The sequence below is a fragment of the Thrips palmi genome, unplaced genomic scaffold (genome assembly GCF_012932325.1).
Source record: "Thrips palmi isolate BJ-2018 unplaced genomic scaffold, TpBJ-2018v1 HiC_scaffold_16, whole genome shotgun sequence".
Classification (NCBI taxonomy): Eukaryota; Metazoa; Arthropoda; class Insecta; order Thysanoptera; family Thripidae; genus Thrips; species Thrips palmi.
In genome coordinates, this window is record NW_023144625.1 from 1,363,213 (window position 1) to 1,389,931 (window position 26,719).

The 26,719-nt window shown below is 44.1% G+C and overlaps 1 protein-coding gene across 1 annotated transcript; it reads right to left on the reverse strand.

Moving 5' to 3' along the window:
* Positions 1-443: 443 nt before the first annotated feature.
* Positions 444-23,734, reverse strand: LOC117642362. The gene is made up of 3 exons (XM_034380448.1): positions 23,595-23,734; positions 1,622-1,885; positions 444-574 (listed from the first exon to the last, which is right to left on the reverse strand). The coding sequence occupies exons 1-3, from the start codon at positions 23,659-23,661 to the stop codon at positions 444-446; spliced, it is 462 nt and encodes a 153-aa protein (XP_034236339.1). The 5' UTR covers positions 23,662-23,734.
* Between the last annotated feature and the right edge of the window lie 2,985 nt (positions 23,735-26,719).

Genomic DNA, 26,719 nt, shown 5'->3' on the forward strand with positions numbered 1-26,719 from the left:
CACGAGTTGTAAACGGGTACTTTTAGAATCGCTGCCTCATTTCGCCACAAAATACGAAATACCAAAATTGCAGCTCGACCCGAATTCCGTTTGTGACAGTTTGTGCCTTCTAGCGTGGATAGTTTTAGTCTTACGACGAAACACGTCTTTATATTAGTTCAAGAGCGTTGAATGCTGCATTGAAAGAGCGAAACCGCTGTGAAATCTGACAAATGAGTAAAAAGTTAAAGCCACCCTTCGAAAAGTGTAAATTTTGAACATTGAACGCTGATTGCGGCCAATGTTGTCAATAAAAGTTTTGGGATTTTTGGTACGATATTCTACAATTTGAACTCTTTCGAATCCAAAAATTGCAGCTTGTTAGCAATTTTGTCCACCACGAATATAATGTTTGCCTGGACTATTATTGGTGAAAAATAATCCTCTTTGGCTGCCTAAGCAATCTACAAATCATTGACACCTCGAGGAAACTCACCCCGTATATCTGAGATTGGACTTTTTCCAGATATAATCTGGAAAAAGCTGACATTTCTAGACAATGTGTGGAAAAAAAACGGCCATTTGTAGATTATATCTGGAAATGTGAAAATATATCCGGAAATCTCTAGACATCGGTTTTGCTGTGTGCAGAAAAAAGGCTGGCTGGTGACCTTGTGAAGATTTGATGGGGTGTTAAGGGGGCACACCAGTGAAAACCGTCAAATTTTTGCCTTCTTTTTTATTTTATCTTATTTTTCTGCTATTCATCCCGAGTTAAATGCCGCTAACCAACCCCTAAATTCCCCTTACTTTGGCTTGTGCACATTTTTTAGGTTGCTAAAAAGGTTATTATTTTTGCATATTTTTGACCAATTGTTGACGTTCAGGTTTTTCACTTGAACTTCAACTGCAAACCCCTTGAACCACCCAAACGCAGTTGAAAAGAGGAACATTTTGGCGCAAACTGAACTAAAATACGTCATAGGACGCATTTATAATCCGAAAAAACACGTCAAACCTATGTTTCCACATAAAAAGCTTTTTCTCAAAACACCTTTTTTGTACCTTTGTGCCACTCTCACGGGGCGCAAAAATTAAGATAATTGAATGCGGTTTGCGGCAAAATGTTCGTCAAACTTGCGTCTATGGTCTGAACCTCGGAAATGGCCATCCCACAAATAGGACGTGAGCTGCAGCCATGAAAGCGTAAAAAAATAGGTTGAAAAATTTGTTTCTAATTTTGCCTTTTGAAAAAACACATTCAAAATCATTCTTTTTGCATGCCCGTGGTTCAGACCATAGCCACATGTGTCCTGTTGAGAAATTTTCAAATCCCATGCTCAAGGCTGAATCCAGAGGGGCGGAATCGTGGCAGGACTGAAGCAAGGTCGCCGAAAAATGAAGTGCACTGGCGCTCCATCTTGCCATCGCCACCTCAACCTCCCACACTGATTTTCCTTTTCTTTGACATAATCTTGAGCCGAGAATAAAATATCAATCGAATACATTCCTTACTTTTCTCAAAATGATCGTTTTTCGAAACCTCTGCATTTTCACTGGTGTGCCCCCTTAAATGAAGTGAAACTGCAGGAGCTAGATAGCACTAAACGGACGTTTTTGCACAAAACTCCTTGAAACTTACTTTCACTGACGACACCTCCTTGAGCAATGGACGAAGGGGGGATGGTTATCCTTTCGGCCGAGGACACAAGAACATCAGTGGAAGTTGTTGTTGTGGCATATCCAGATGTGTTATCTGGACAACAGACAACTGGCTGATCGTTTTTCGTGAAGAAACACACTGACGGAGATCCTCCAACCTTAACCTGTTCCTCTGCCCAGCTACACTGATTGAACGTCTTGCATATGCCTCGTCCTTGGCCATCGGAAAGGTTGCATTGGGCGCCTAAAATTGAAATGATAAGTTAGTAGTCTTACAACAAAACAGGCATTCTTCGGACGATCCGAACATTCATTGACACTCTTGAAATTCATAGTAACGAAAAAATCCTAGCTTAAAATTCCATCTGGATTTGACTCTGGATTTCCCTGTTTTCATCTGAAATATTTGTATCCATATGGATTTTCAAATATCCAGATGTAAATAAGAAATTCAACTCCAGGCTTAAGTCTGGAAATTATGATTCGAGATGGAAATTCAGTTTCCACATGGAATTGACAAATCCAAAGTGGAAATAATAACCCACTGTGGACTGGTGAATTACCAACGTAGTTTTTGGAAGACCAAATCCACAATGGATTTTTTAATTCCAAGAGTGGATTTTGTGAGCTCCCTCCACAAGGAGGCGCTAGAGTCGCTCTTTCTAGTCAAGCATTTAAAAGAGCTCCCCAAGCCAGGGAAAAATTTCCGAACCGTTGTAAAATAGACGGAAACTAAAAGGTCTACTTGAGACCCAAGACTCACGTAAGATTGACCTCTGCATGATAATTACTGCCTTAGCAATTTTAAATCTCGGCTTGTTCTCGCATGTAGCGACGGGTCGTGAATAAGTAAGAAAATCAGGCTCTCGTCCATGCCAACCGAGGGAAGTGAAGTCCTAACCACACATAACACATTTTTAAGACTTGGCTCTTGCATTCTCTAGGTACTTGCCTCTGCAAAGCCGATTAGATTGGCGATGAAAGCTGAAGATTTTAATGAAAACTTTTAATTTTCTTACACCACGATGGAACTTTAGGTGGATCCTTTTTTCTGCCCCCCCCCCCCTAGGGTGGTCCACATTTTTTAAAAGTTCCAAAAATTGAGGAGCGCCGTCCAGATTCTGAAAGAAGGTGGAAAATCATGAATTTTGGTACAAATGTGATAAGATTTGGACCATTCGTAGGGGTCCATCAAAGCGCTTGAACTCTAAAGAAAAATTGAAAATGTACTGGTTTAGTGAAATCGATGCTGTTTCGAGAGTCTGTGTCCGATTATCGATTGCAAAACGGCCATCCTTTTGGAAAAGTGCGCTCTATTTGATGATGTACAAACTATGACGATACGACGCATTGCCTAGTTTTCAGGGGTGTAAAATCCCGTTTTTAACCCCAAAATACGCCATGTTCCTGTGTTTCGAATGTGTTTGAGTCGTCCGATCGGATTTTAAGGGTCTTTTTTCGCCGCGCCTGATCAAGACCTTCCAAAAAATGTCTAGAGCGTCAAAATCGGTTGGTTTGCCTACTGTACTGGGACAAAAAAACCACTGAAATTCGCTGAAAAAGTGCACTTTTGTGATACAGAGTATCCTATTTGGCATTGAGTCAGATTTCTTGTGGTGCCATTTGACGCGCCTGGTCAAAAACTTTCTATTACCGTCTCAAGCGTATGAATCCGGTGGGTTACCGACCCTACAAGCAAATGGTCGATTGTCGAAAAATTGGTCTGTAGGATAGGCAACTCACTGGGCTCAGACGCCCGAAACGGTACTCGAAAGTTTTTGACCAGGCGCGTCAAATGGCACCACAAGAAATCCGACCCGATGTCAAACAAGATACTCCTTATCACAAAAGTTCACTTTTTAAGCGAATTTCAGTGTTTTTTTTGCCCCTGTACAGTAGGCAAACCAATCGATTGTGACGCCCGAGACATTTTTCCAAATGTCGTGATCAGGCGCGTCGAATGGTGACCCTAGAACTCCGATCGGACGACTCAAACACATTCGAAACACAGGAACATGGCGTATTTAGGGGCTAAAAACGGGATTTTACGCCCCTGGAAACTAGGCAATGCGTCGTATCGTCATAATGTACATCATCAAATAGAGCGCACTTTTCCAAAAGGATGGCCGTTTTGCAATCGATAATCGGACACAGACTCTCGAAACAGCATCGATTTTACTAAACCAGTACATTTTCAATTTTTCTTTAGAGTTCAAGCGCTTTGATGGACCCCTAAGAATGGTCCAAATCTTATCACATTTGTACCAAAATTCATGATTTTCCACCTTCTTTCAGAATCTGGACGGCGCTCCTCAATTTTTGGAACTTTTAAAAAATGTGGACCCCCCCCCCTTCTTTTTTTTGGCAAAATTGAATAGTGAGAATACAAGATCATAACTGAGTCGCATTTAATCGGGAATGGACCGGAAGAGGCATGGTGGAGGGCCGCAAGTTAGGTCTTCAGCCTAAAAATGGCAAGTTTTAAGTGATTCCAGACGAACTTGATTAGGTATCAAAATAAGTGGGTTCTCAAAAGATACGGAATTTCATTATCTTTCCAACAAGCTATGTATCATTTTAATCGGATAACTTTTGACGAGATGAAAGCTGTGTTTTATGTTTTAAACGGGCATAAAAAGTTTATCAAAATTTACAAAAATGCCGTTTTTTAGGTCTTATACAGGGTGTGTTTTCTCAATTTGTAAAAAATTTGTTGATAGCTAGGGCACCCTCAGAGGATCTTTTTTCATTAATAAACTAGTGGGCGCAAACGTCTAGCTTTTTAAATAATAAGTCTTTTGTAATTTACCTTTGCGCCTTCGAGGAAGGCACCTGCTGCCACTGGGGGTGGCGGGACCTCACGAGTGGCTGTCAAGGAACTCCTTGTACTCGCGGAAGTGTCACTGAGGCGCAGAAGTACCCGTGAAGTCCCGCCACTCTCGCGAACACAACAGCGAGGTTCACTGTTACGCAGGCCATCAGGACAGCCACTTGCGACTTTCGGCGACCCCTCTAAAAGACAAGTGCAAGGTCCGCAGCACGTCCGCGAGTCTCGAAGCTTCCCCGCTAGACCCGCGACACCCTCTCGGGAGGTCCTGCGACCCCGAGGGGGAAATCACTCGCGTAATAGTCGGGTCACCGATTCCTAGTATTACGCGTAATAGTAATAGCGAAATAGCCAAATTTTTTCAAATTTTCCCTCGTTAGAGTCCGGTTTTAGCCTAAATCTGGATATTTTCGAGCGTAATAAGCCTTCTGTAATAGCGTAATAGAACGTAATAGGGATTAGTCGGGTCACAGTTTTTAAGAGTGATTTCCCCCTCGTGCGACCCTCAGTGGCAGTGGGTGCCTATCGCGCAAATGCGAACGCCCATTACAAAGCACAAATTTTTTCCGTACCTACACGTTTACGCCCAATAGTTCATTGGTGAAAAATGATACCCTCGGGGTGCCAAAGCTATCAAAAAATTATTGACACATCGAGATTACAGGAAAAAAAGCGATATACATCGGAAACTTTGGCCTTTCCCGTACATTAAGAAACGTACGAATTTCGCTTATGTTTAAATCTGACGGGAATTAAACCTGAGTCCGGGGTGAAAATAAATGTCGTTTTCGTCAACAGCACCTACAAAAACATCAGAAACAATGCAAAAACTCGTATAAAAAGGATTTTCAAAAAATACCCTGCTGGGATTTGAACCCGGGTCCGAACTTCTCCAAATCGCTCAGAACTGGTACAATTGGTTTTTGCTCGTCACCCCGATTCCAAAAATACCCCTTCATGCCTTCCTAGCTGCATCCGTTGCCGAGATCCTCCACGACCCCATGTAGACCATGATGCACCTGCAGCAGCGCCCCCGGGGCTCGGATCGGATTTGCTGCTACCGGGCGGTTCTAAGGGTCACCCAAAGAGGCTGCATACCAAATTTGGTCAAGATCGGACCACGGGAGGTCCTCGGACGAACAAACGGACGGACGGACGCAGAGCATGCAACAATCAAAAATACCCCAAAACCTGAAGATAACTGACTGACTGACTGACTGGCGATAAAAAGGCAAGCCCGAACCGCCCGGCCGATTTTCTTCGTTCAAACACCATTTGTTTCGTCTCTTCGACACAATATCTTAAATCAGACAATTTCTTGCCACTTCCCCTTCAAGCGTACACCTCCCCTCAAACACCTTCGTTCAATGCAGCATTGAACGCTCTTGAACTAATATAAAGACGTGTTTCGTCGTAAGACTAAAACTATCCACGCTAGAAGGCACACACTGTCAAAAACGGGATTTGGGTTAAGGGGAGACTATATTGAAAATGGGTTTTTCCAGGATTACCAGTGCAGAAATTTTCTCTTGTTTTCCTTTGATAGAATATTACTCAAAACTATTTCAGCCGAAGTATGAAAATTTTCGGCCAAACGGTTTAGGAGATATTCAAAGGTAAAGTTAAAAATATATGTTCACTAAAAAGTTTCCTTGCGTCGTATTTTTGATGTCAGAAAAAAAGTGACATTAAAAAATTCTGACCAAAATTCAAAAATCCGGCTTAGAGACCCTGTGGGGAACAGCGTAAGGAACATCTGGTAAAAATTTTAGCCACGTAGATAAAAATTTATGACGCAAGGAGCTTTTTTAACGTTAAAACTAAAAATTTGAAAAAACACGAGAAAACGTACACTTTGCGTGGGTCTACGCGACGCTGCGTTCCTTCCGTCGGCTTTTAAAGATTCTTAATATATTTTGTGAGAAGGAACAATGGCTGTACCGGCTAGACAAAGGTCTTAACAAGGTATTTTCGTAAAAATCCAATTTCACATTTTTGACCAAAAACGGCCATTTTTTCAGTATAGTCTCCCCTTAAGCTGCAATTTTGGTTTTTCGTATTTTGTGGCGAAATGAGGCAGCGATTCTAAAAGTACCCGTTTACAACTCGTGTAGATCGTTCCATTGCGCACAAGTATGGTCATTATGCATTTCAGGCTACGACGTACGGTTTAGGTCCTACGGGGACGGAAGCGGTGCGCCACGGCGCTCTGCGAGCGGCCCGGGCGCCTTGCTGCGCGCTGCTCCGCGTAGCTCGCCGCGACCGCCCAAAGTGACACATTTGGCGTCGCAGTGAAGGAAATCGAAGCCAGTTAGAACAGAATGGTGAACGGAATATTGTTCTACAGCGCCGTCGCTTTCATTGTCTCTTCCGGAAAAGTTATGCCAAGCTCCGTTGAGCGGGATATGCGCTTTAAAGCCGGTGCAATAGCGCGGTTGTGTCACTTTGGGCGAATTCGTCACATTTTCGGCGGATTTCGCAGCGAACTTGCAAGTCATCTGTTCCAGCTAAAGTAACGCTCGAAGTATTTTTAAAAAGGTGGGATGACAGAGAATACCAAGGCGCGGGTAAACGAGCATTTGCAAACTTTTATTCCTTGAACGACTTTGGCAAACGTGCTAGTTTTAGCTATTAACTAAGAAATTTGATATTTTTCGCGAAGAGGTGCAAGGAAACAGACGAAATATAACCTTAATGGGCAACAGGAGCCCATTTCTCTTCAGTTTCTCTTTCCAAATATGTATTGTAAATTACGACAATCGTCTTAGTTCGTCTCGAATGCTTGTTTAAAGTTGAAGAAAATTGTCACACCGGCTTGAGCTAGCAGACAACGAAAAGGAGTACGCTGAAACCCTGCACGAAGCGGCCACCTTCATGATCGCCGCAAAACTACGCAATTTCTTCTGCGTTCTAGCCAACATCGGCGCCCCCGCTGCCCTCCTGTGGGACTCTTTTAAAGACACGCTGACCACCTTGAAAGGCATCCTGATGACCCCGAATTGGCATACAAACTAGGTCTCATCCAAATTGACCACTCCCTTTGCAGAAACGGCTCATGTCTCGCAGCTCACGGACTGCCCCACAGTGCGGCCAAAAGGCGAAAAGTGCGACATGGCCCTTTCTGCGGTTTAATCGATTTATGAGGACAAGGAATTATGGTTTATGGTGAAAAAAGTGGTTTCTGATCAAAACCTGGTCATTTAGGGGTCAAAAACTTTAAAAAACTCAAAAAATGCCCCAAAACGCCCCAAATTCCACCATTTTTGACTCGTTTTTTTGGCTGTCATAACTACAACTTTGCGAATCCGAAACTTTTCTTGGCAGATTCTGAAAGCTAAGAATGAGACCTACAAGTTTGTCCCAGGGGGCGACACTGTAGCGAGATCGGCTATTCGAGATATTTTGCCTCAAAAATTTTTACATTTCATCATTTCTACTAAAAATGCCAGTTTTTACTCGTTTTTTGGCTTTTTCAAGAGCAGTTTTGTGAATCCGAAACTTTTCTGGACAGATTCTGAAAGCTAGGAATAAGAACAACAAATTTGCTTAATGGGTCCACACTGTAGCAAGATCGGCTATTCAAGATATTTGGCCTCAAAGACTTTTATAATTCATCATTTCCACTAAAATGTCAGTTTTAACGAGGATTGTACAAATTACAACGAGGCCTGGGCTGCACTGCACTCGTCATGCTGGTTCTGTTGTGCTTTGTACAACAAGTCTCATACTTTAAAAGAACAATAAATACCGATAAAAAAATTTCCAGGATATTTTGTGGGTTCTTGTGGTTTTTGGCCCGTCCCGTGTATTTTGTGAAAAAAAAATAACGGAGGGACGGGCATATAGTATGATGCATGCTGTGTGTCCGTCCGTCCGAGGACTTTCCGTGGTCCGATCTTGACCAAATTTAGTATGAAGCCTGCTTGGGTGATCCTAAGAACCTCCCGGCAGCAAGTTAGAACAAGCAGTTAGAACAAAGTATTTTGAGCACAATTTTGAGCACAGACAAGAAAATATTTCGTAATTTACAACCGTTTTCTTCATATAACAAAGTAAATTACTTGGTACGTATGTATGCTCAAAATACTTCGTAAGGTTTTAAGAGTGTTTTGAGAGCACACTGCTAGAAAAAACAGGAAAAGTAGCGATATACATCGGCAACTTTGGCCCGTCCCGTGCATTAAGATACGTACGAATATCGCCAATGTTAAACTCTGACGGGGTTTGAACCTGAGTCTGGGGTCAAAATAGATGTTATTTTCGTCATCGGCACCCTCAAAAACATCTAAAAGAATGCAAAAACTCGAATAAAAAGAATGTTTAAAATATACCTTCCTAGGATTTGAACCAGGGTCCAAACTTCTCCGATTCGCTTGAAACTGGCACCGTTGGTTTTGTCTTGTCACCCTTATTCCAAAAATACCCTTACATGCCCTGCTAGCTGTATCCGTCGCCGAAATCCTCCTCGACCCCATGTAGATCATGATGCACCTGCAGCAGCGCCCGCGGGGCTCGGATCAAATTTGCTGCCACCGGGAGGTTCTTAGGATCACCCAAGCAGGCTGCATACCAAATTTGGTCAAGATCGGACCACGGAAAGTCCTCGGACGGACGGACGCGCAGCATCCATCATACTATATGCCCGTCCCTCCGTTACTTTTTTTACACAAAATACACGGGACGGGCCAAAAACCACAACAAACCTACAAAATATACTGGAAATTTTTTTATCGGTATTTATTGTTCTTTTAAAGTATGAGACTTGTTGTACAAAGCACAACAGAACCAGCATGACGAGTGCAGTGCAGCCCAGGCCTCGTTGTAATTTGTACAATCCTCGTTAAAACTGACATTTTAGTGGAAATGATGAATTATAAAAATCTTTGAGGCCAAACATCTTGAATACCCGATCTTGCTACAGTGTGGACCCCTTAAGCAAATTTGTAGTTCTCATTCTTTGCTTTTAGAATCTGTCCAGAAAAGTTTCGGATTCACAAAACTGCTCTTGAAAAAGCCAAAAAACGAGTAAAAACTGGCATTTTTAGTGGAAATGATAAAATGTAAAAATTTTTGAGGCAAAATATCTCGAATAGCCGATCTCGCTACAGTGTCGACCCCTGAGACAAACTTGTAGGTCTCATTCTTTGCTTTCAGAATCTGCCAAGAAAAGTTTCGGATTCGCAAAATTGTAGTTATGACAGCCAAAAAACGAGTCAAAAATGGTGGAATTTGGGGCGTTTAGGGGCATTTTTTGAGTTTTTTTTATGGTTTTTGACCCCTAAATGACCAGGTTTTGATCAGAAACCACTTTTTCCACCATAAACCATAATCCCTTGTCCTCATAAATCGATGAAACCGCAGAAAGGGCCATGTCGCACCTTTCGCCTTTTGGCCGCACTGTGGCACTGCCTACCTGGCATGCACTTTACCACGATTGAAAAAACCCGGTTTGTTGTTTGGAATTCCACGACGAAGGGCAGCACCTCCGCTAGTGCCAGGGTAATTGGATTGGCCCTAGCCACAAAAAGTTGTTTGCAGAGGCCCACGCGAATCGCACGTTCTCCAAAACGAAGAATAATACTTTGGGTGGTTAAGCTTTTCTTTAAGAAGAAAAATAAAGGTGGTTTCCCATGGCAGAGGGAACCCAAATGAATTTTGGGTCCGGACCCAAAATTTGGGGTTTCGGTACCCCAAATTTGGGTTCCGGGCCCAAAATTGGGTCCGTACCCATAATTTTGGGTCTTTTTTTGGGTCCGGACCCAAACGAATGGGTCCTCATTTGGGTCCGGCCCCAAACCGCATGGGTTCCCACTTAGGTCCGGACCCAAACGCTTGGGTCCCGACTTGGGTCCGGACCCCAACGGTTGGCTCAATGGACATTCAATTTGTTCAGAACAGTACTTTTAGAAGTTCAATGTATTGGTGTCATGGGGCATGGTGGCATTTAGAGAAAAAATTTGAGTCGTCTTAGACTTTGAGTTGAGTTTTGGGTCCCGAACCCAAACGTTTGGGTCCGCTCTATGACCCCTGCCAGGTAGGCAAAATTGTAGTGAAAAGAGGTAGGCAAACCCGTTAAACACCTTTTAAGGGTATCTTGTAAACTACTGAAGTTAGAGCATCGGGAACACCACCATTGTGCTCAGCGTCAAAAGTTGGGTCTTGAAAGTTGGCAATGTTTGAGTTGCTCTAGGTAATTAATGTTGTGACAATTTTCTTAAACAATCCCATGTTTGATTCAGGACTCCATCATTTGGGTACGTACCCTCATTTGGGTACGTACCCTCATTTGGGTACGAACCCAAATTTTTGGGTCCGGACCCCAAAATTTTGGGGTTTCCCGAAAAAGGGCCCAAATATATGGGTCCCCCATGGGGTCCCCTCTACCATGGGTTTTTTAGGGGTTCCCTAGAACCCCTTTTATTCGAGGTCCGTGGATTCTTTTTCCCCCCCCCCCCCCCCCCTCTCCGATTTTTAAAAAAACAACTCTAAACTATTTCAACAATGAAAAAACGAAAATTCCAATTTTTTTCGAAAATTCATCGTGGAAATTTTCCGTTAACGTGAAAAACATAAATTTGCAACAATCGAAAACGAGAACCGTTAATGATGTGAAAAAATGGTTCAATTAAAAAATGTGCCACTCCTCAAAACTGAACCTCCTGGCTCATCAAAGTAACAAGAAATCGTATATGTTCTGAGCAAATGGTCAAAACATGTAAAAATCTCCATGGCAACGGCATGGTCCCATCGTGCCACCCGTCAAAATTTAAAGTCGCCCATTAAGAGAAATCTAAACGCCGTGATATTCGAAAATGCTAATGCTAACGCATTGCACGGTGTCTCAACGTTGGAACACCTTTAAAGTCTGTCACTAGTAATAAGTTCGTAGCAGAAACGACACATCAAATTAATTTTCTTGGGTTGGCACCAATTTGCTTGCCGTCTGCGCCCTTTCGAAAATCGCGACGCTGAAAGAACGAGCAGGCGCCCATTGAAACTGCTCCTCTATTGTTGCTGAGGTTGGATTGTCATGCATGCTCTTAAAGGCTGCGGTTGTCTTGTCATGTTTTCTTTGATTCTGTAGAACAGTTCTTTCTCACAACGTAAAAACAGCATGATGGTTGGTTTAACAAACTTTAAAAACTCGGGAAGGATGATTTCGAAACGCCGCTGACTTTCGTTTAACGAACATAAGCACTCTAAATCGCGAAATGGAGTGAGACAGTCATAGCGTTAACTAAATCAGGCCTTCCCTGGCTAAATCGTGACGCCTATCCCGGTGCTGCCCTCTACCCTGACCTTGTCGTGTCGCCTTCCTCATTTTGAAAACTCTTCCTAAGTATCGTTCAAATGAAACATTACCCGCCCATTGAGCCCATTGAGCTTAATAATTGCTTAAACCTATTTTATATCTTACTAGTAAACCGGTGATGAAAACGGGAACACCGTGCAATGCGATTAGCATTGGAATTTTTAAATTTTTGAGTGATTTTAAAATATGGGTTTTTGACATAACACAGTTAAAAAGTTACACGTTTTTTGAAGTTTTAATTATATTTTTTTATGAAAACCCAAATAAATATATTTTTGTTTTTGGCTGAGCGATAGCGAAGCCCGTTACTCCAGTGCGGCTAAAAAGTTTTGTCTGTCTGTCTGTCTGTCTGTCTGTCTGTGTGTCTCTGTGTGTGTGTGTGTGTACACTACTCCTCCTGAACGGCTCGGCCGATCTGGCTGAGATTTTGCAGGCTTATTAGGTATGTTCTTGGCTCAACACACGCGAAATTTCATTATCCTAGCTCAACTGGTTCAGTTTTATAGCCGAAAAACACCTAAAAAACGGCGAAAAATCGAGTTTTCTGCAGGTAGATCACCTCTGTCTTGAAGAAAGGGGGGCCTGGGGCGCGGAGCCCCCCAGCCTCAGCAAGTTAAAAAGTTTCAAGGGTCAAGATCGTGTTATCTGTAGATGAAGCAACTCTTTCTAGAATTAAGGGAGGACTGGGGGGCGGAGCCCCCCAGCATGCAACACGTAAGAAGTAACCGACGATGGACAAGCCAATGCCTGCCGAAGGCAGGCTAGCGCCGCAGGCCAAGGTAGGTACGCCAGGCGCGGATTGGAGGAACAAGCCGCGAGACATCGCGAAGCCTGTTACGACAAGACGCGTTCTGGCGTAAACCTACCTTGTATTTTTTTAGCAGATGATACCTTTACTTAAAAACATCCCCTAAACTTCAACTATGACACATAAAGGTGTCAGCTAGCTTTTACTCGAGAGTCGAAAAACCTAACAATATAATGGGGGCTGGCTGCCGGGGCGGGATGTCGAGTCTGTGCCTGGCCGCGGCGCAGCCCGCGCGGAATTCGACAATGGCACCCCCTCCTCGCGCGCGACGGCCTGCGTGCAAGATTGACAATCCCTTCCCGCTACACCGCAGAGGCTCCGGGTGCTGGCAATCCAACGGGCACGGCGCGGTAGTGCAGGCTTTTAAATACTATCTTTGGAATGAGCCCATACTTCCCCGTAGAAGAAAACCAAACGAGTATCATCTGCTTTCATTAACGTTCGTTGAATGAGATTTTTCTTTGTATTTATTGGCTGAGCGATAGCGAAGCCCGTTACTCCAGTGGGGTTGAAAAAATTTGTCTGTCCGTCTGTTTGTCTGTCCGTCTGTTTGTCTGTCTGTCTGCCAGTGTGTGTGTGTGTGTGTGCACTACTTCTCCTGAACGGCTCGGCCGATCTGGCTGAAATTTTGCAGGGTCATTAGGTATGTTTTTGGCTCGCCACACACCAAATGCAGCTTTCTATCTCAATCCATTTGGTCATATCAGCCAAAAAACACTTCCAAAACGACAGAAAAAAGACAACCTTTATTAGTACTTTCAACTTTTTGCCAAGTTTCATATCGTTTCATATGTTTTTGAGGCTGCTGATGACGAAAATAGAACCCGTTCAGGCCACCGACCGAAAGTAAAATCCCATTGGTGTAGATTTTGATGACCAAATACTATTTTTGGCCCGCCCTTCTATTCAAAAAATAGGGGGGGGCCTATGCATTTGCCTTTGTGTCTGTGTGTTGTTGTTGTCGTTGTTGTCGTTGGTGTCTGTGTACAAGGAAGGAGTTGAGCTAGAGTAACCAGATTTGGAGGGTACTGCAGGAGTACCGTCCAAACAAATAATCCGGTGGTGCAAATCCCGTCCGGGTCGCACAAGGGCTGCTGCAGGTGCATCATGGTTTACATGAGCGGGAGGGGGATTTCCGCCATTATTGGTGCTAGCAGGGCACATAGGGGTATTTTTGGAATCGGGACGACGAGATAAGATGAATGGACCTGGTCCCGACCCCATCGGCCGCTTTTACAAGTTGGCCAGATCAGGATCTTCAAAAAAGGGGGTCGACCGACTGAAAAAATTTATTGCAGATTTCGATTGGTCTCAGCAAGACCTTTTCAACGAGGGGTCGGAAAGGGGGTCCAGGAGCCCGACTTCGTCTATTAGTCACATCAGGATCTTGAAAAAAGGGGGTCGACCGACTGAGAATTTTTACTTTAGTTTTCGATAGGTCTTGGCAAGACCTCTTCAACGAGGGGTCGGAAGGGGGGTCCAGGAGCCCGCCTTCATGAGTTATAGGAAAAAGTGCGACGGACTCGTTTTGCGCTCCTGCTGTGCCTCTATTGCAAGGAGTTGCAGTAGCATGGCAAATATGGGTATTTTCGGAATGAGGGCTAAGAGACAAATGAAATGGGCATATTCTAAGGACAGGTGGAGTAAAAAAAGTGTAAGGACTTTTGCATATTGTGAATAGAAGGGCGGGCCTAAGTCACGATGGTACATCGATAACTTTGCTTTACCCGCTCACGGGGTGTGTGAAGCGAGCGGGCCGAAGGCCCGGGCCTTTGACTGGCCAAGTTGGGTCTGATGCGAGGGCCGAAGGCCCGAGGAAAGGCCGCCGGCAGGCCTAGCTGGGCCGGCCCCCTGTCGAACGGAGTTGCCGGCGCAGCGAAGCGGAGCTGGCAACTCGGTTCGACGGAAGGGCGGGGCCCTAGCTTGTTTGAGGGGATCACGCCCATCTCTACGGCCTGCCTTGGGAAGCAGCCTGCCGGAGGCAGGTAAGCGCCGCAGGCCAAGGTAGGTGAATACACCAGGCGTGGATGGTCGAAACTGGCGCAGCATCGCGAAGCCTGTTACGACCAGACACGGTCTGGCGTACACCTACCTTTCAATAGTGGTAACGGATTTGAGATAGAAGGAACAGTTGCCAAGATAATTGCGTTTTAGTGCACTAATGTCATGTATGTGAAAAACTTAATCAGGCCGTAGTTCGAAGCCCGATACAGATTTCGAAAAATTAAGTTGGCTTCTTCAAATAGTACTACAAGGCCAACAATCGACAACGATGGTGATGGCCTCCGACAAGGTGTCTGTCCGAGCACTTTAGAATTGAGGTGCAATGACCCATAAGTTAAGGTGCGACCATTTGCGCACGGTTCTGTGACTTATCGGTGATAGGAGAGCCAGTCCACTTTGAACACCATGCCGCCAAATGTTTCGGAATGTTTCTCGTTTCGCGAGAATCACTTTCAAAAGTGCGTTCTTAGCAGGCGGCGCACAGGCGGATGAAACCCGAAAAAAGTGGCGATGATTCTGGGATGATGTCTTATAACTTTTTTCCTGTTGCTGGTAACCGACTTCTAGATGCACCATTTGATTCCTTGTAAAAATAATCAAAAAAGGGCAACACATTTTGTATGCTCCGACTAGTAATAAAAAATTCCTGGGTCATTAAATGTAGAAAAATACAAAAATTTTGAACAGTTTTTCAGCAATGCACAAGATATAAGCATGCCAGCGTTACGGCTGGGGTGTCAAAAGATGCGAGATTTTATAAGCGTTTGTTTGAGCCTAAGACGAGCCCTGAACGACAACTCCTTCTAAATAAAACATGTGCATCCCCAAAACCCCTGGGTTGTGTTTTTATAGACGATCGGAGCATCCCAGACTTATCGCTACTTTTTTCGAGTTTCGTGTCACTGTGCGGAGCCCCCCGCACAGTGGGCTGAGAAGCGAAAAAAGCGATATTAAACGGCAGTGTGAAAATTGAACGGCATGGTCAAACAGACTGTCCCATGTCCATAACAGAAGCATGCCGTATCCGTGAGACGAGTCCGTTTGAAAATATATTACACGCGTGACCCTGTGCAGGGCGTAAAACATGACAAATTTTGAACTTTTTCTTCTCACATTCTACAATTGTGAACAATTTTCTTTCTGGGGGTCGGCTTATTCCACATAACGTTATCATGTTGTATGTTTTTGGAAAGCTGAAGGGCTCAAAAATCTGGACAATATCAAAGGTTTATTATTGAATTAACAAGGTGGAAGAAACACGCCGTCAAAGATGTTGCAAAATCGACGAATTTGTGATTTTTGCGAGGCGATAAGTTGAGTTGCGAAAGTTTGCAAACCGATCCGTCAGATGGAGGTGAAAGAGCAGCATCTCTTCTTTACGGCCCATTTCACCGTTTGTCCCGCTCTGTTCCGCGTTTTGAGAAAATCGCAGTCAAAGATGACAAATTGCGTCTTCCGCCCGGGCCGGCCGGGCGGCTAGCTTCTGTCGCCGGTCGTTTTTTTGTTTCTATTTCGTCAGATATGATTTTCAGGGACCCAAAACCCTCAGGGACGCATTTTAAGAATGACTCCCCTACCCCCCCTTCCACTTTTGCTAGATCCACCCCTGCCGGTCGTTTTCGGGTTTTGATTTTGTCAGAATTGAGTTTTGCGGACCAAAAAACCCCCGAGAAGCGATTTTAACGTCAATTCATCCCCCCCAGAACATTTTTTAGCTTTTTTCGCTTCTCAGTCCACTGTGCCCCGCCTTGACAAGTCCAAAAGTTGCAAGGGTCAAGATCGTGTTATCTGTCGATGAAGCAACTCTTTCTAGAATGAAAGAGGGTCTGAGGGGAAGCATGCAACAAGTAAGAAGAAACCGATAACAGACAAACCAATGCCTACCGAAGGCAGGCAAGCGCCGCGGGCCAAGGTAATAAGGCCTGGCGTGGATTGGAGGAACAGGCCGCGAGACATCGCGAAGCCCGTTACGACAAGTTGCGGACTGGCGAAAACCTTCCTTGTTTTGTAGGCGATTTAATGCTCTTTTTTATGCACTTTACAAAATGAAAAAAATTAAAAACATTGGCTTAAAACGTGCAAGCAGTGAAACCATGTATGATTCGAAGAACTTTTTTTACGTCCCCCATAAAGGTGACTTCCCTAGTGCGAAAAAAATGGAATTTGTTGCCAAAAGTTTGATCCTTTACAAGCTGCTGCCGTTTGTCTCTTGCACTCATGCAAGTTCTTTTTATTGAAGTGCTAACAGAAAACTCGAAAAAATAAATATAAAACGTGCACTAAGTGCTACTGCCCCTTTTAAAACCAATTTGGTCGTATTTGATCCCAACCAGAGTAAAGTTTTGGGTCTTAGGTCAAAACGGATGCTTTTTTCGTCATCAGCAACCTCCACTAGGGAAATACACTCTAAAATTCCAGATTGTACGTCTTGGTTTAAGAGTTTTATTTAGAGTTACAGAGTTACTGTCAGAGTTACGGAGTGCTAGAGTTGTAGAGGTCTTTTCAGAGTTTTAGAGTTAAGTCGGAAATTGAGAATTAACTCAGAGTTCCATAGTTTGCAAGAGTCGCGCTAAAAGGTTCAATTTTATATGCAGCATCTTCACACAAATTAAGTTAGGCCATTTTAATTTTATTTATCTTGAAAGACTTTTTTCTGCTGCCTCATGCACCGTTAGTTGCAGCACAAAATGGATCGCGATCGTGATAGACAAGGCGTATTACCCTGTAGCGTAGGCATTCCAAACTACCTTCATGCAAACCCGGCACAAGGGTACATAGCGTCTAGGCGTGCAGCTCTGCTCCACTGCTAATTACTCGTCTTTAGCTTTTCCGAGCTCGTCCACGAATGGGTCTCGGGCACAAACCTCATGGCGCTCCGAATGCAGCCGCGTGTGCCCGTATGTGCCCGTTCCTGCCCACATCTGCCCGTATGTGCTCGTGTCTGCCCGCATCTGCCTGTGCCTGCCCGCATCTGCCCGTACTTGCCCGCACTTGCCCGTACTTGCCCGCATCTGCCCGCATCTGCCCGCATGTGGGTTCGAGCCTCGACCCGCCTTAGGGTGATGCGCCCGTATCTGCCCGTGCTGTGCCTGTGCTGTGCCCGTACTAAGCCCGTGCACGCCCGTGCTGTGCTCAGATTCGCTCAGCCTGTGCCCGTAACGGGCGCGAAATCTTTTTGTCTGGTGAACTAGCTTGCCCCCTTGGTGACGTCTTCCCAGAAGAACTCCCAGCCCTACATAGAGCGTGCACCGCACGGTCAGCCAGACCGCGCATCCGGGCAGAATCCCTGAACCGCGGAAAGCGTTGCCAAGGCCATTGAAGCTGACCACGATGGATGACGTTCGGCGGTGGAGCAAGGGGCGGGGGGCTGTGACAACCCATAAGAAGGGTGCCCCACAAAGAAAAAAGTTTTAAAAACGACGAACGCCATACGGATTTTTGGCCCGTCCCGTTTATTTTTTGTAAAAAAAAATGACGGAGGGATGGGCATATAGTACGACTCGCTACGCTCGCTGGGGGGCTCCGCCCCCCAGACCCCCCGTGCGTGCCTTTGGCCCGCTGAGTGCTGTCTGGTTAGCGATAGTAGGACATAGCCGCCTCTTCACCGGGCGGTGCACGCCACGGTCAACAATGCCAGAAGCTGTCTTGTACACAATGTTTTGTGGCGAGTGAGTCAAAAAGGGGTGGAGTCAAGTCAAAACGTTGAAAGTCGGGCTCCACTGGAGTCGTTGTTCTGGCCGCATCCAGCAGCTGATGTGAAATCACTTTGCTGTCTTCAAAACAGCAGTGCCTGTCATCTAGCCTGAATCGCACTGCTCAACAATTACAGCGAGGAGCTGTGATGGCACGAACGCAGCAGCCCGGGGTATTCCACGTCAAACCATCATGGTCCAAAACGCACTTGCTCAGATCCGGCTCCCAATGTTTTCTATCATAGCCTACCACTCAAGGACCACTCATGGTAATTGTTTTGAAAAAAAATATGCAGAACTTTGGCCGTGGCAATCTTTTGAAATTTCAAAAAATTTTCAAAACTTTTTTTTTTTAAATTGTGTTTTTAGGCGCTCAAATTGGTTGAAAACATTAAATGGCAACATAATAAAGTGAGAAACAAGGTTGGGGCCCTCAGTCCTTGCCTTAAAGGGCGTTTTTGACTAAAAACAACGGTTTTTTGATTTCCCAAAATACGCTATCTTACTTTTTGACCATATTTGTATCAAAGGGCCCTAGGGGGGTACTCTAGCTGCCACCAAAATATTGGGGACGGCAATCCATAAACACGAGAGATATTGTCAAAAAACTCTAAAAGTTATCTTAGTGGATCGTCAAAAATTGACTATTTGACACCCATATTGCTCCCATGCATTAAAATGTTGTCCTAGTGGCTGTCTTAACTCTCTGGAACCATTTCGAGGTGAAGGTAAGCATTACAAGAGTTGAGGCCTACGATTTCTCGCTGTGTAGTGCCTTTGATACCAATATGGTCAAAAAGTAAGATGGCGTATTTTGGGAAATCAAAAAACCGTTGTTTTTAGTCAAAAACGCCCTTTTAGGCAAAGACTGAGGGCCCCTACCTTGTTTCTCACTTAATTATGTTGCCATTTACTGTTTTCAACCCATTTGAGCGCCTAAAGACACAATTTTTAAAAAACTAAAAAAAAAGTTTTGAAATTTTTTTGAAATTTCAAAAGATCGCCACGGCCAAAGTTCTGCATATTTTTTCAAAAAAATTTACATGAGTGGTCTATGTGTGGAAGGCTATGATAGAAAACATTGGGAGCCGGATCTGAGCAAGTGCGTTTTGGACCATGATGGTTTGACGTGGAATGCCCCGCCCTTCATTCATAAGCAGCAGATTACAATGGAAACTGACTTGGCCATCGTCCCTGAAGATAAGATTTCTTTTGTTGAATGTTTATCTTGAAAAATGAACTAATGCGCACCCCTCAAGCTGTATAGCAATGTATAAATACTATAAACGGACCCTGACTGTCATAAGCAGTGCTCTACAATCTAAAATTCTACCCCAAGTTTTCTGTAAAAAAAAGGGCTAGAAAGCAATAAAAACGGGAATGCACCTTGGCCACTATGAAGACGGACTTTGTGTTTTTACCGCGCTGAACTTTAACCCTCCCAAAATAGTTTGTTTTATTAAAAGTTGGAGCCCCTGAAAAGTAGGCAACCTCAAGGGTACCGTTTCTCTAACCGAAAAGTTGTAAAATCGGAGATGTTTGCTGTCCTTGATGGGAAGCAGCCCACGCGTAGAGAACCTACACTGGTAGTCACCGTGTACAAAAAGTGGACACCCCTGCAACGTATGCAACCAGGGGCAGTCGGAATTCTAAGAACTGGTGGTTAAAGCGGCAAAAGTAAAAGTGCGAAAAACCGACGACCTTGTGAAGAGAGGGATAATAGTGTGATTGTCTGACCACTCTTGGAAGTAGTCTCGAACATCAAGTGAGCGCCCCTGCAAAGTAGGCAACTTGAGAACCGTTGCGCCTAGAGATAGAAGTAATGGCCCCAGAAATATCTCTTTTTAAAAAGGAGTCATATTGAATTCTTGTGACCGCTCTGGAAAGCAGTCTTGTGAGAAATTTAGTGCCCCTGCCAAGTAGGCAACCAGTGAAAGTAGAAGGAAAGTCGAAAATTTAGAGAACTGATGGTTCTTGAGATGACGGTCGAAGAACCAAAAGTATTATTCAACAAAAATTAAGATATTTGACCCGCGTGAAAGAAGTCTCGCATGAGAAGTAAGAGCCCCCGCGCGTTAGGCAACCAGGGGGAGTCGAAATCTCAAAAACCGTTCGTCCTACAGAAAAAGTAATAAAGGCAAAAATGTTCCTCGTAAAAAAAAGGGGAAGCGTACGCTTTGATGAGGTATCTCGGAAGTCGTATTGTTCTCCAAACCAGCCACGGAAAGAAAAAAGAGCGAAAATTCTGCCGCTTTTTAGGGAGAAAAAGCTGAAAGCTCGAGAACGGTGGGTCGCATCGAGACGGGACCAAGTTCAGCAGAAAGAAAATTAAATTCGAGGGGTAGGGTACGCTTTGATGACCCATCTAAGACGTGTCCTTCTAGGTGAAAGTGCGATCGGCGAGCCGTGTGTGCCGGCCGGGGGGCGCGGCATTTTCCCCCACCCACTCACTGCAGGCCTCATGGGAAATGAGTTTTCCGCGTTAAGCAGGCAAAAGGTTGAGAAAAAGTAAATTCTTTTTTTTTTTTGCTTCCCAATTGTTGAAATGACGAATCGTTTGACGGTTAAACGAAGAAAATCGATCGGCCAGTTTTTGATGTGGTAAAAAGTTCTGTGTCACTCAATCAGTCAGTCGGGCGGAGGAGAGGATCTTTTTTGGATCCCTGCTGTGCGTCCGTCCGTTCGTTCGTTCGTTCGTTCGTTCGTTCGTCCGAGGACTTCCCGCGGTCCGATCTTGACCAAATTTGGTACGCAGCCTCCTTGGGTGACCCTAAGAACCACCCGGTGGTAGCAAATCCGATCCGAGCCCCGGGGGCGCTGCAGCAGGTGCATCATGGTCTACATGGGGTCGAGGAGGATCTCGGCAAGGGATGCAGCTAGAAGGGCATGTAGGTGTGTTTTTGGTATCGGGGCGACGAGAAAAACTAATGGTGCCAGTTTCAAGCGAATCGGATAAGTTCGGACCCAGGTTCAAATCCCAGCGGGGTATTTTTTTATCGTTCTTTTTATTTAACTTTTTGTATTGTTTCTGATGTTTATGAGGGTGCTGATGACGAAAACCACATTTTATTTAACGCCAGACTTAGGTTTAATTCCATTCAGGGTCAAACATAGGCGAAGTTCATACTCTTCTAGATGTACGGGACTGGCCAAAGTTGCCGATGAATATCGCTACTTTTCCTGTTATTAAAAATAAGCCAAAACCAAAAGTGTTTCGCACTTTTTTTAAAGTTTTTTTTTTTCACTTTTTTTGGGGGTCGCTCAACGTGTTTAATGTTTTTAGAAAAGCAATGAGTTTTAGTGAATAATACTTCCTGGTCCTGTATTGCGGGATTTGAACGTAAAAAGAGAAGCAAAACGCCGAATTGTTTGTTGTAAAGCTTTGTATCAGTTTAAAAACACTGCATACCAAATATGGACATTTCCTATTTTCGAGATGCAAAAAACTGCAAAATCATAGGGGAAAATGCTGTTTTACATCTTAATAGGCTGATTTGACACCTTTTCCGTCGTCGGATCATCTTCTCCTATGTGCTTATCGATTAACCACACAGAGAGGATCCCTAGAAACACCTTGGACGACACAAGTAAACGAATGCCTTTTTCCAAGGAATGATCAATTTAACGAAATGTCCGATATTTGCGCCGTTTCTCATCTTTTTAGGCCAGTTTGACAAATATCTGGGCGTCCTATCGTCTTGCTTTGTGCGCCAATCGACCTCCTAGGATAAGAGAACTCCTAAAAAAAAAAATGCGATGCTTGTAAACGACTGCCTGTATTTTGGGGGCAATAAATTTAAAGAAACGGTTTTTTCACATTTTTGGGCCTGTTTGACACCTTTTTAGGCGTCGTGACGTGTTGTTCTAAGGGGCCGTTCAAATATGACGTCACACTTTTCAGGGAGGGAGGGGTCAGAGAAATCGTGACCAAATGTGACATGGGGGAGAGGGGGACGGCGATTTTGTGACATCATACATTTAAACCGTGTAAAGTTGCCAAATAAACTAGGTGTGAGCCTCTAAAAAAGAAACTGAAATCAGCAATCCCCACCTGCTTCAGTTAAATTGTCACCGGTTCAAGTATTTTAGCTGTACTTTCTTCAGATTTTTCCGAACAAGTTTGCGTTGAACCAGATTCAACTGGATTTGTCAAAATGCAATATGAAATACAAATTTAAGCACCTAGTTAAGACGATGCGTCGTCGCGTATCTATCCCAGTTTCCAAGAAAAATGATTTGGGCCATGTGACGTCACGGGGAGGGGAGGGGTGAGTCAAAATAGTGACCATTTGTGACTATAGGGGGGGGGGGGGCGAAAAATTAGCCTAAAAAGTGTGACGTCACATTTGAACGGCCCCTAAGCTGTGATTGATTCCCTATAGTGAGAGAACCTGTAGAAACACCTAGAACGATGCGAGGAAGCACCTGGCAACAATCGCCACAGTGCTTGCCGCGCGACAGTCGCCTCAGTGATCATGCCAGGTTACCAAACCACTCATAGCATTCGCATGGAAAAAAATGTCTTGCCAGTGACGTGTGAAGTTAAGGGGGGAGACTCGTCATTCTACGTCAAAAAATCAGATTTTCGTTTTTGATTTTTTTGAATTCTTTGTGTCAAACCCTTGAAATTGGTGGCGGGCGGGTATTAAATTTTAAAAAAACCGTTTGGCCATGGGTGACATTTTGAAATTATTTTTCCACAGGATAGGTTAGACCGTTCGAATTTTGAAGCCATTTTACTCAATTGCAATTTTTTGGGGGTCTTGCGCGCACGATTTGAGCCAGACCGTTGATTTTTTTCGACTCGATAATTTTTCCTATGTTTTGCCTCTAAAAGGCCGTCACTCTAACAAGGATATCTTCAATCGGACCTTAGAAGTGCCCGAAAAAACTTTTGGGGAAAGTCAAAATTTTAAAGGCTTTTTTTAATACACTTAAAAATGTAAATTTCAGGCATTTAGGACCAGGTATTTCAATCATTCTGTTCAATCTAGAGTGCCAGGATCTTCTTTAGGGAGGAAAAAAGACATTTATGATATGATGCCGCATACTCTAAAAAACATGCGCGCAGTGAATTTTTGGGGGGTTTTAGTGGTTTAGTAGAAAGATCACGATTCTAGGTCAAGGGCCTAGAGACAAACTTTTTTTTTCAAAATCAAGATTAAAAAAACCACTTTTTTTTGGAAAACCCCACTAACCTTCAAATCTATTGGAAAAATTTTTATTTAAAACCTGAAATTTTTTTAAAATTTTTCTTTTAAAGACGAGTCTCCCCCCTTAAACAAAAGTCTCCCCCTCCCCTCGACTTACCCTCTTTCAAAGCAGAAGACGCAGCGTCCGAGGCTGCGATAAGAGCGAAGACAAGAAATCGTATCATTACAGCTGTGACCCTTTTCAGGCACGTGCTCCGCTGGCGTAACAACGCAAGACTGACCGACGGCCCGAACTGTGGCGTCCCGCCTGGTCTGGGGCTACCGTCGTCCGTCCCACTCATGTGCGCGACACGCTGACTAGATTTTACTGCGTGATGACCTTCCATTTGATTCATTTTCTTTCAAGGTTACTTCAAAGAAATAATGTTATTTACTAAAATATTTGTTTCACCTTTTTTGAAGAAGCTTTTAGGACACTCAACCCCGTGTCGATCACCGCGCCATTTTTTTGGTCACCGACTGGCCCACATTATTTTCCGTTTTTCACTGACCCCAAAAAACGTAAATTTTTTGGCTTTTTCTTAGTGCACTGACCCTTGATTTAACCCACTCCAATTTTGACCGACACCAGATTTCACAGACACTAAGAAAAGCGGCGTTTTGACGGCACCAAAATGAAACCCTTTCCAATGTTAAGCCAAAGTGCATGCGAGTTTTCTCCTATCTGCGCTAGAACGCCATGCAAATGAGAAACAACGTAGTGGTACGCCAGACCGTCTTTTGTTGATACAGGCTTCACGATGCTGCGACCGTGACAACAATCCAAGCCTAGCACCTTATCCTGCAGCGCTTACCTGCCTTTGGCGGGCTTTTACGCTTGTATGCCAACCCCAAGCTTAAAAACAGGATAAGTGGCGATCCATATTGGCAACATTCGCCCGTCCCGTCCGCTTTGAACATTTGTAAATGCTGTTTGTATTTTACCTCAATATGATTGAAATCTCATACGCGGTGTTAAAACGGATGTGATCAGCGCCCTTTCTAACGTACAAAACTATGTAAAAGTCTTAAGGGGGCAAGAGCACTTGGTGCACAATTCTTCAATCTTTTTCGATTTTTCTATTTGCACCTTAATAAATAACAGGAAAAGTAGCGATATTCATCGGCAACTTCGGCCCGTCCCGTACCATAAGAAACGTACAATTTTGGCCTATGTTTGACCCTGACGGGATATAAACCTGAGTCTGGAGTTAAAATAAATGTCGTTTTCGTCATCAGCACCCTCAAAAACATCATCAAGAACCTATATAGCCCCAATCCGACTGACTCACTGACTCACTCACTCACTCACCACTCATAGAAATTTTTGGGGGTCAAGGAGTGGTCGTAGAGACTTCGGTTTTTTCCTTTCGATTCAAAATTTAGGGGAAAAATTTGGGGAAAAAATCCCAAAAGTTCAAAATTCCTCACCTTTTCCGAGCAAACCTACATAATCTTCAAAAAGGGGACCAAATTCCTTACCGTTTCCGAGAAAACCCCCTCAATCTTCGAAAAAGGGGACCGACCGACTAAAAATTTTTATTCCCCCTAGCGGTAGGTTGGTCGAGACATTTCCAAAACGTGCCGCAATCTGGTCCCCCTTCACGGGAACATCCTAAAAACGGTAATAAAAATAGGCCTAAATTCAACAAAATCCCCTCAATCTTCAAAAAAGGGGACCGACCGACTGAAAATTTTTATTCGCCCTATCGGTAGGTCGGTCGGACATTTCCGAAACTGTGCCGCAATCGGGTCCCCGTCCCGGCAACATCCTCAAAACGATAAAATATGCCTTTTTTAACAAAATTTTAAAAAACCCCCACTCAATCTTCAAAAAAGGGGACCGACCGAAAAAAATTTTTATTCTCCCCATCGGTAGGTCTAGTCGAGACTTTCCGAAACTATGCCACAATCGGGTCTCCGTCACCGGCAACATCCTCAAAACGATAAAATAGGCCTAAATTCAACAAAATCCCTCAATCTTCAAAAAGGGGACCGACCGACAAAAAATTTTTTATTCGCCCCATCGGTAGGTCTTGTTGAGACATTTCCGAAACTATGCCACAATGGGGTCTCCGTCACCGGCAATATCCTAAAAACATAAAAAAGGCCTAAATTCAAAAAAATCCTCTCAATCTTAAAAAAAGGGGCCCGACCGACAAAAAAATTTTTATTTGCCCCATCGGTAGGTCGGGTCAAGACTTTTCCCGAAACTATGCCACAATCGGGTCTCCGTCACCGGCAACACCCTCAAAACGAAAAAAGGCCTCAATTCAACAAAATCCACTCAATCTTCAAAAAAGGGGACCGACCGACTAAAAATTTTTATTCGCCCCATCGGTAGGTCTTGTCGAGACATTTCCGAAACTATGCCAAAATCGGGTCTCCGTCACCGGCAACATCCTCAAAACGTAAAATGGGCCTTAATTCAACAAAATCCACTCAATCTTCAAAAAAGGGGACCGACCGACTGAAAATTTTTATTCGCCCTTTCGGTAGGTCTGGTCAAGACATTTCCGAAACTATGCCGCAATCTGGTCCCCGTCACCGACAACACCCTTAGAACGATATAAAAGTGGGCCAAATTTTTAACAAAATCCACTCAATCTTCAAAAAAGGGGACCGACTGACTAAAAATTTTTATTCGCCCCATCGGTAGGTCTGGACGAGACATTTCCAAAACTGTGCCGCAATCGGGTCCCCGTCACCGGCAACATCCTCAAAACAATAAAATAGGCCTAAATTTAACAAAATCCACTCAATCTTCGAAAAGGGGGACCGACCGACTGAAAATTTTTATTCGCCCTACCAATAGGTCAAGTCGAGACATTTCCGAACTATGCCGCGATCAGGCCCCGTCACCGGCAACGTCCTCGAAATCATCAATCAAGAGCCTATATAGCCCCAATCCGACTGACTGACTCACTCATAAAAATGTTTAGGGTAAAGGGGGTGGTCGTAGAGACTTGGGGTTTTTTCCATTTACCTCTATCCTGCAAAGCATTCTTCAATATTTTCCGGACCTTGTATGCACCTATTGACTGCCACAGTAGCCAATGCAATACAAGCTATGTATTTGGGCAGTAAAAGTAGCTTAATTATACGGTCAAAAGCTGTTAAATAACCTTTCAAAGAAGCAGTACATTTTCTTCTTTAGAAAATTTGCCTTTTGGGCACCACGGACTTTCTGAAAATACTTCGGCACGCGCCCCCACATGCGGGGGGCGGGGGGGGAGCCCCCAG

Coding starts and splice junctions, on each gene's coding strand:
- LOC117642362 (XM_034380448.1), bottom strand. CDS start 23,661: ATGATACGATTTCTTGTCTTCGCTCTTATCGCAGCCTCGGACGCTGCG. Junction 1,886..23,594: donor GTCTTCTGCTTTGAAAGAGG/GTAAGTCGAGGG, acceptor TTTCAATTTTAG/GCGCCCAATGCAACCTTTCC. Junction 575..1,621: donor AGGAGGTGTCGTCAGTGAAA/GTAAGTTTCAAG, acceptor TCACATTTCCAG/ATATAATCTACAAATGGCCG.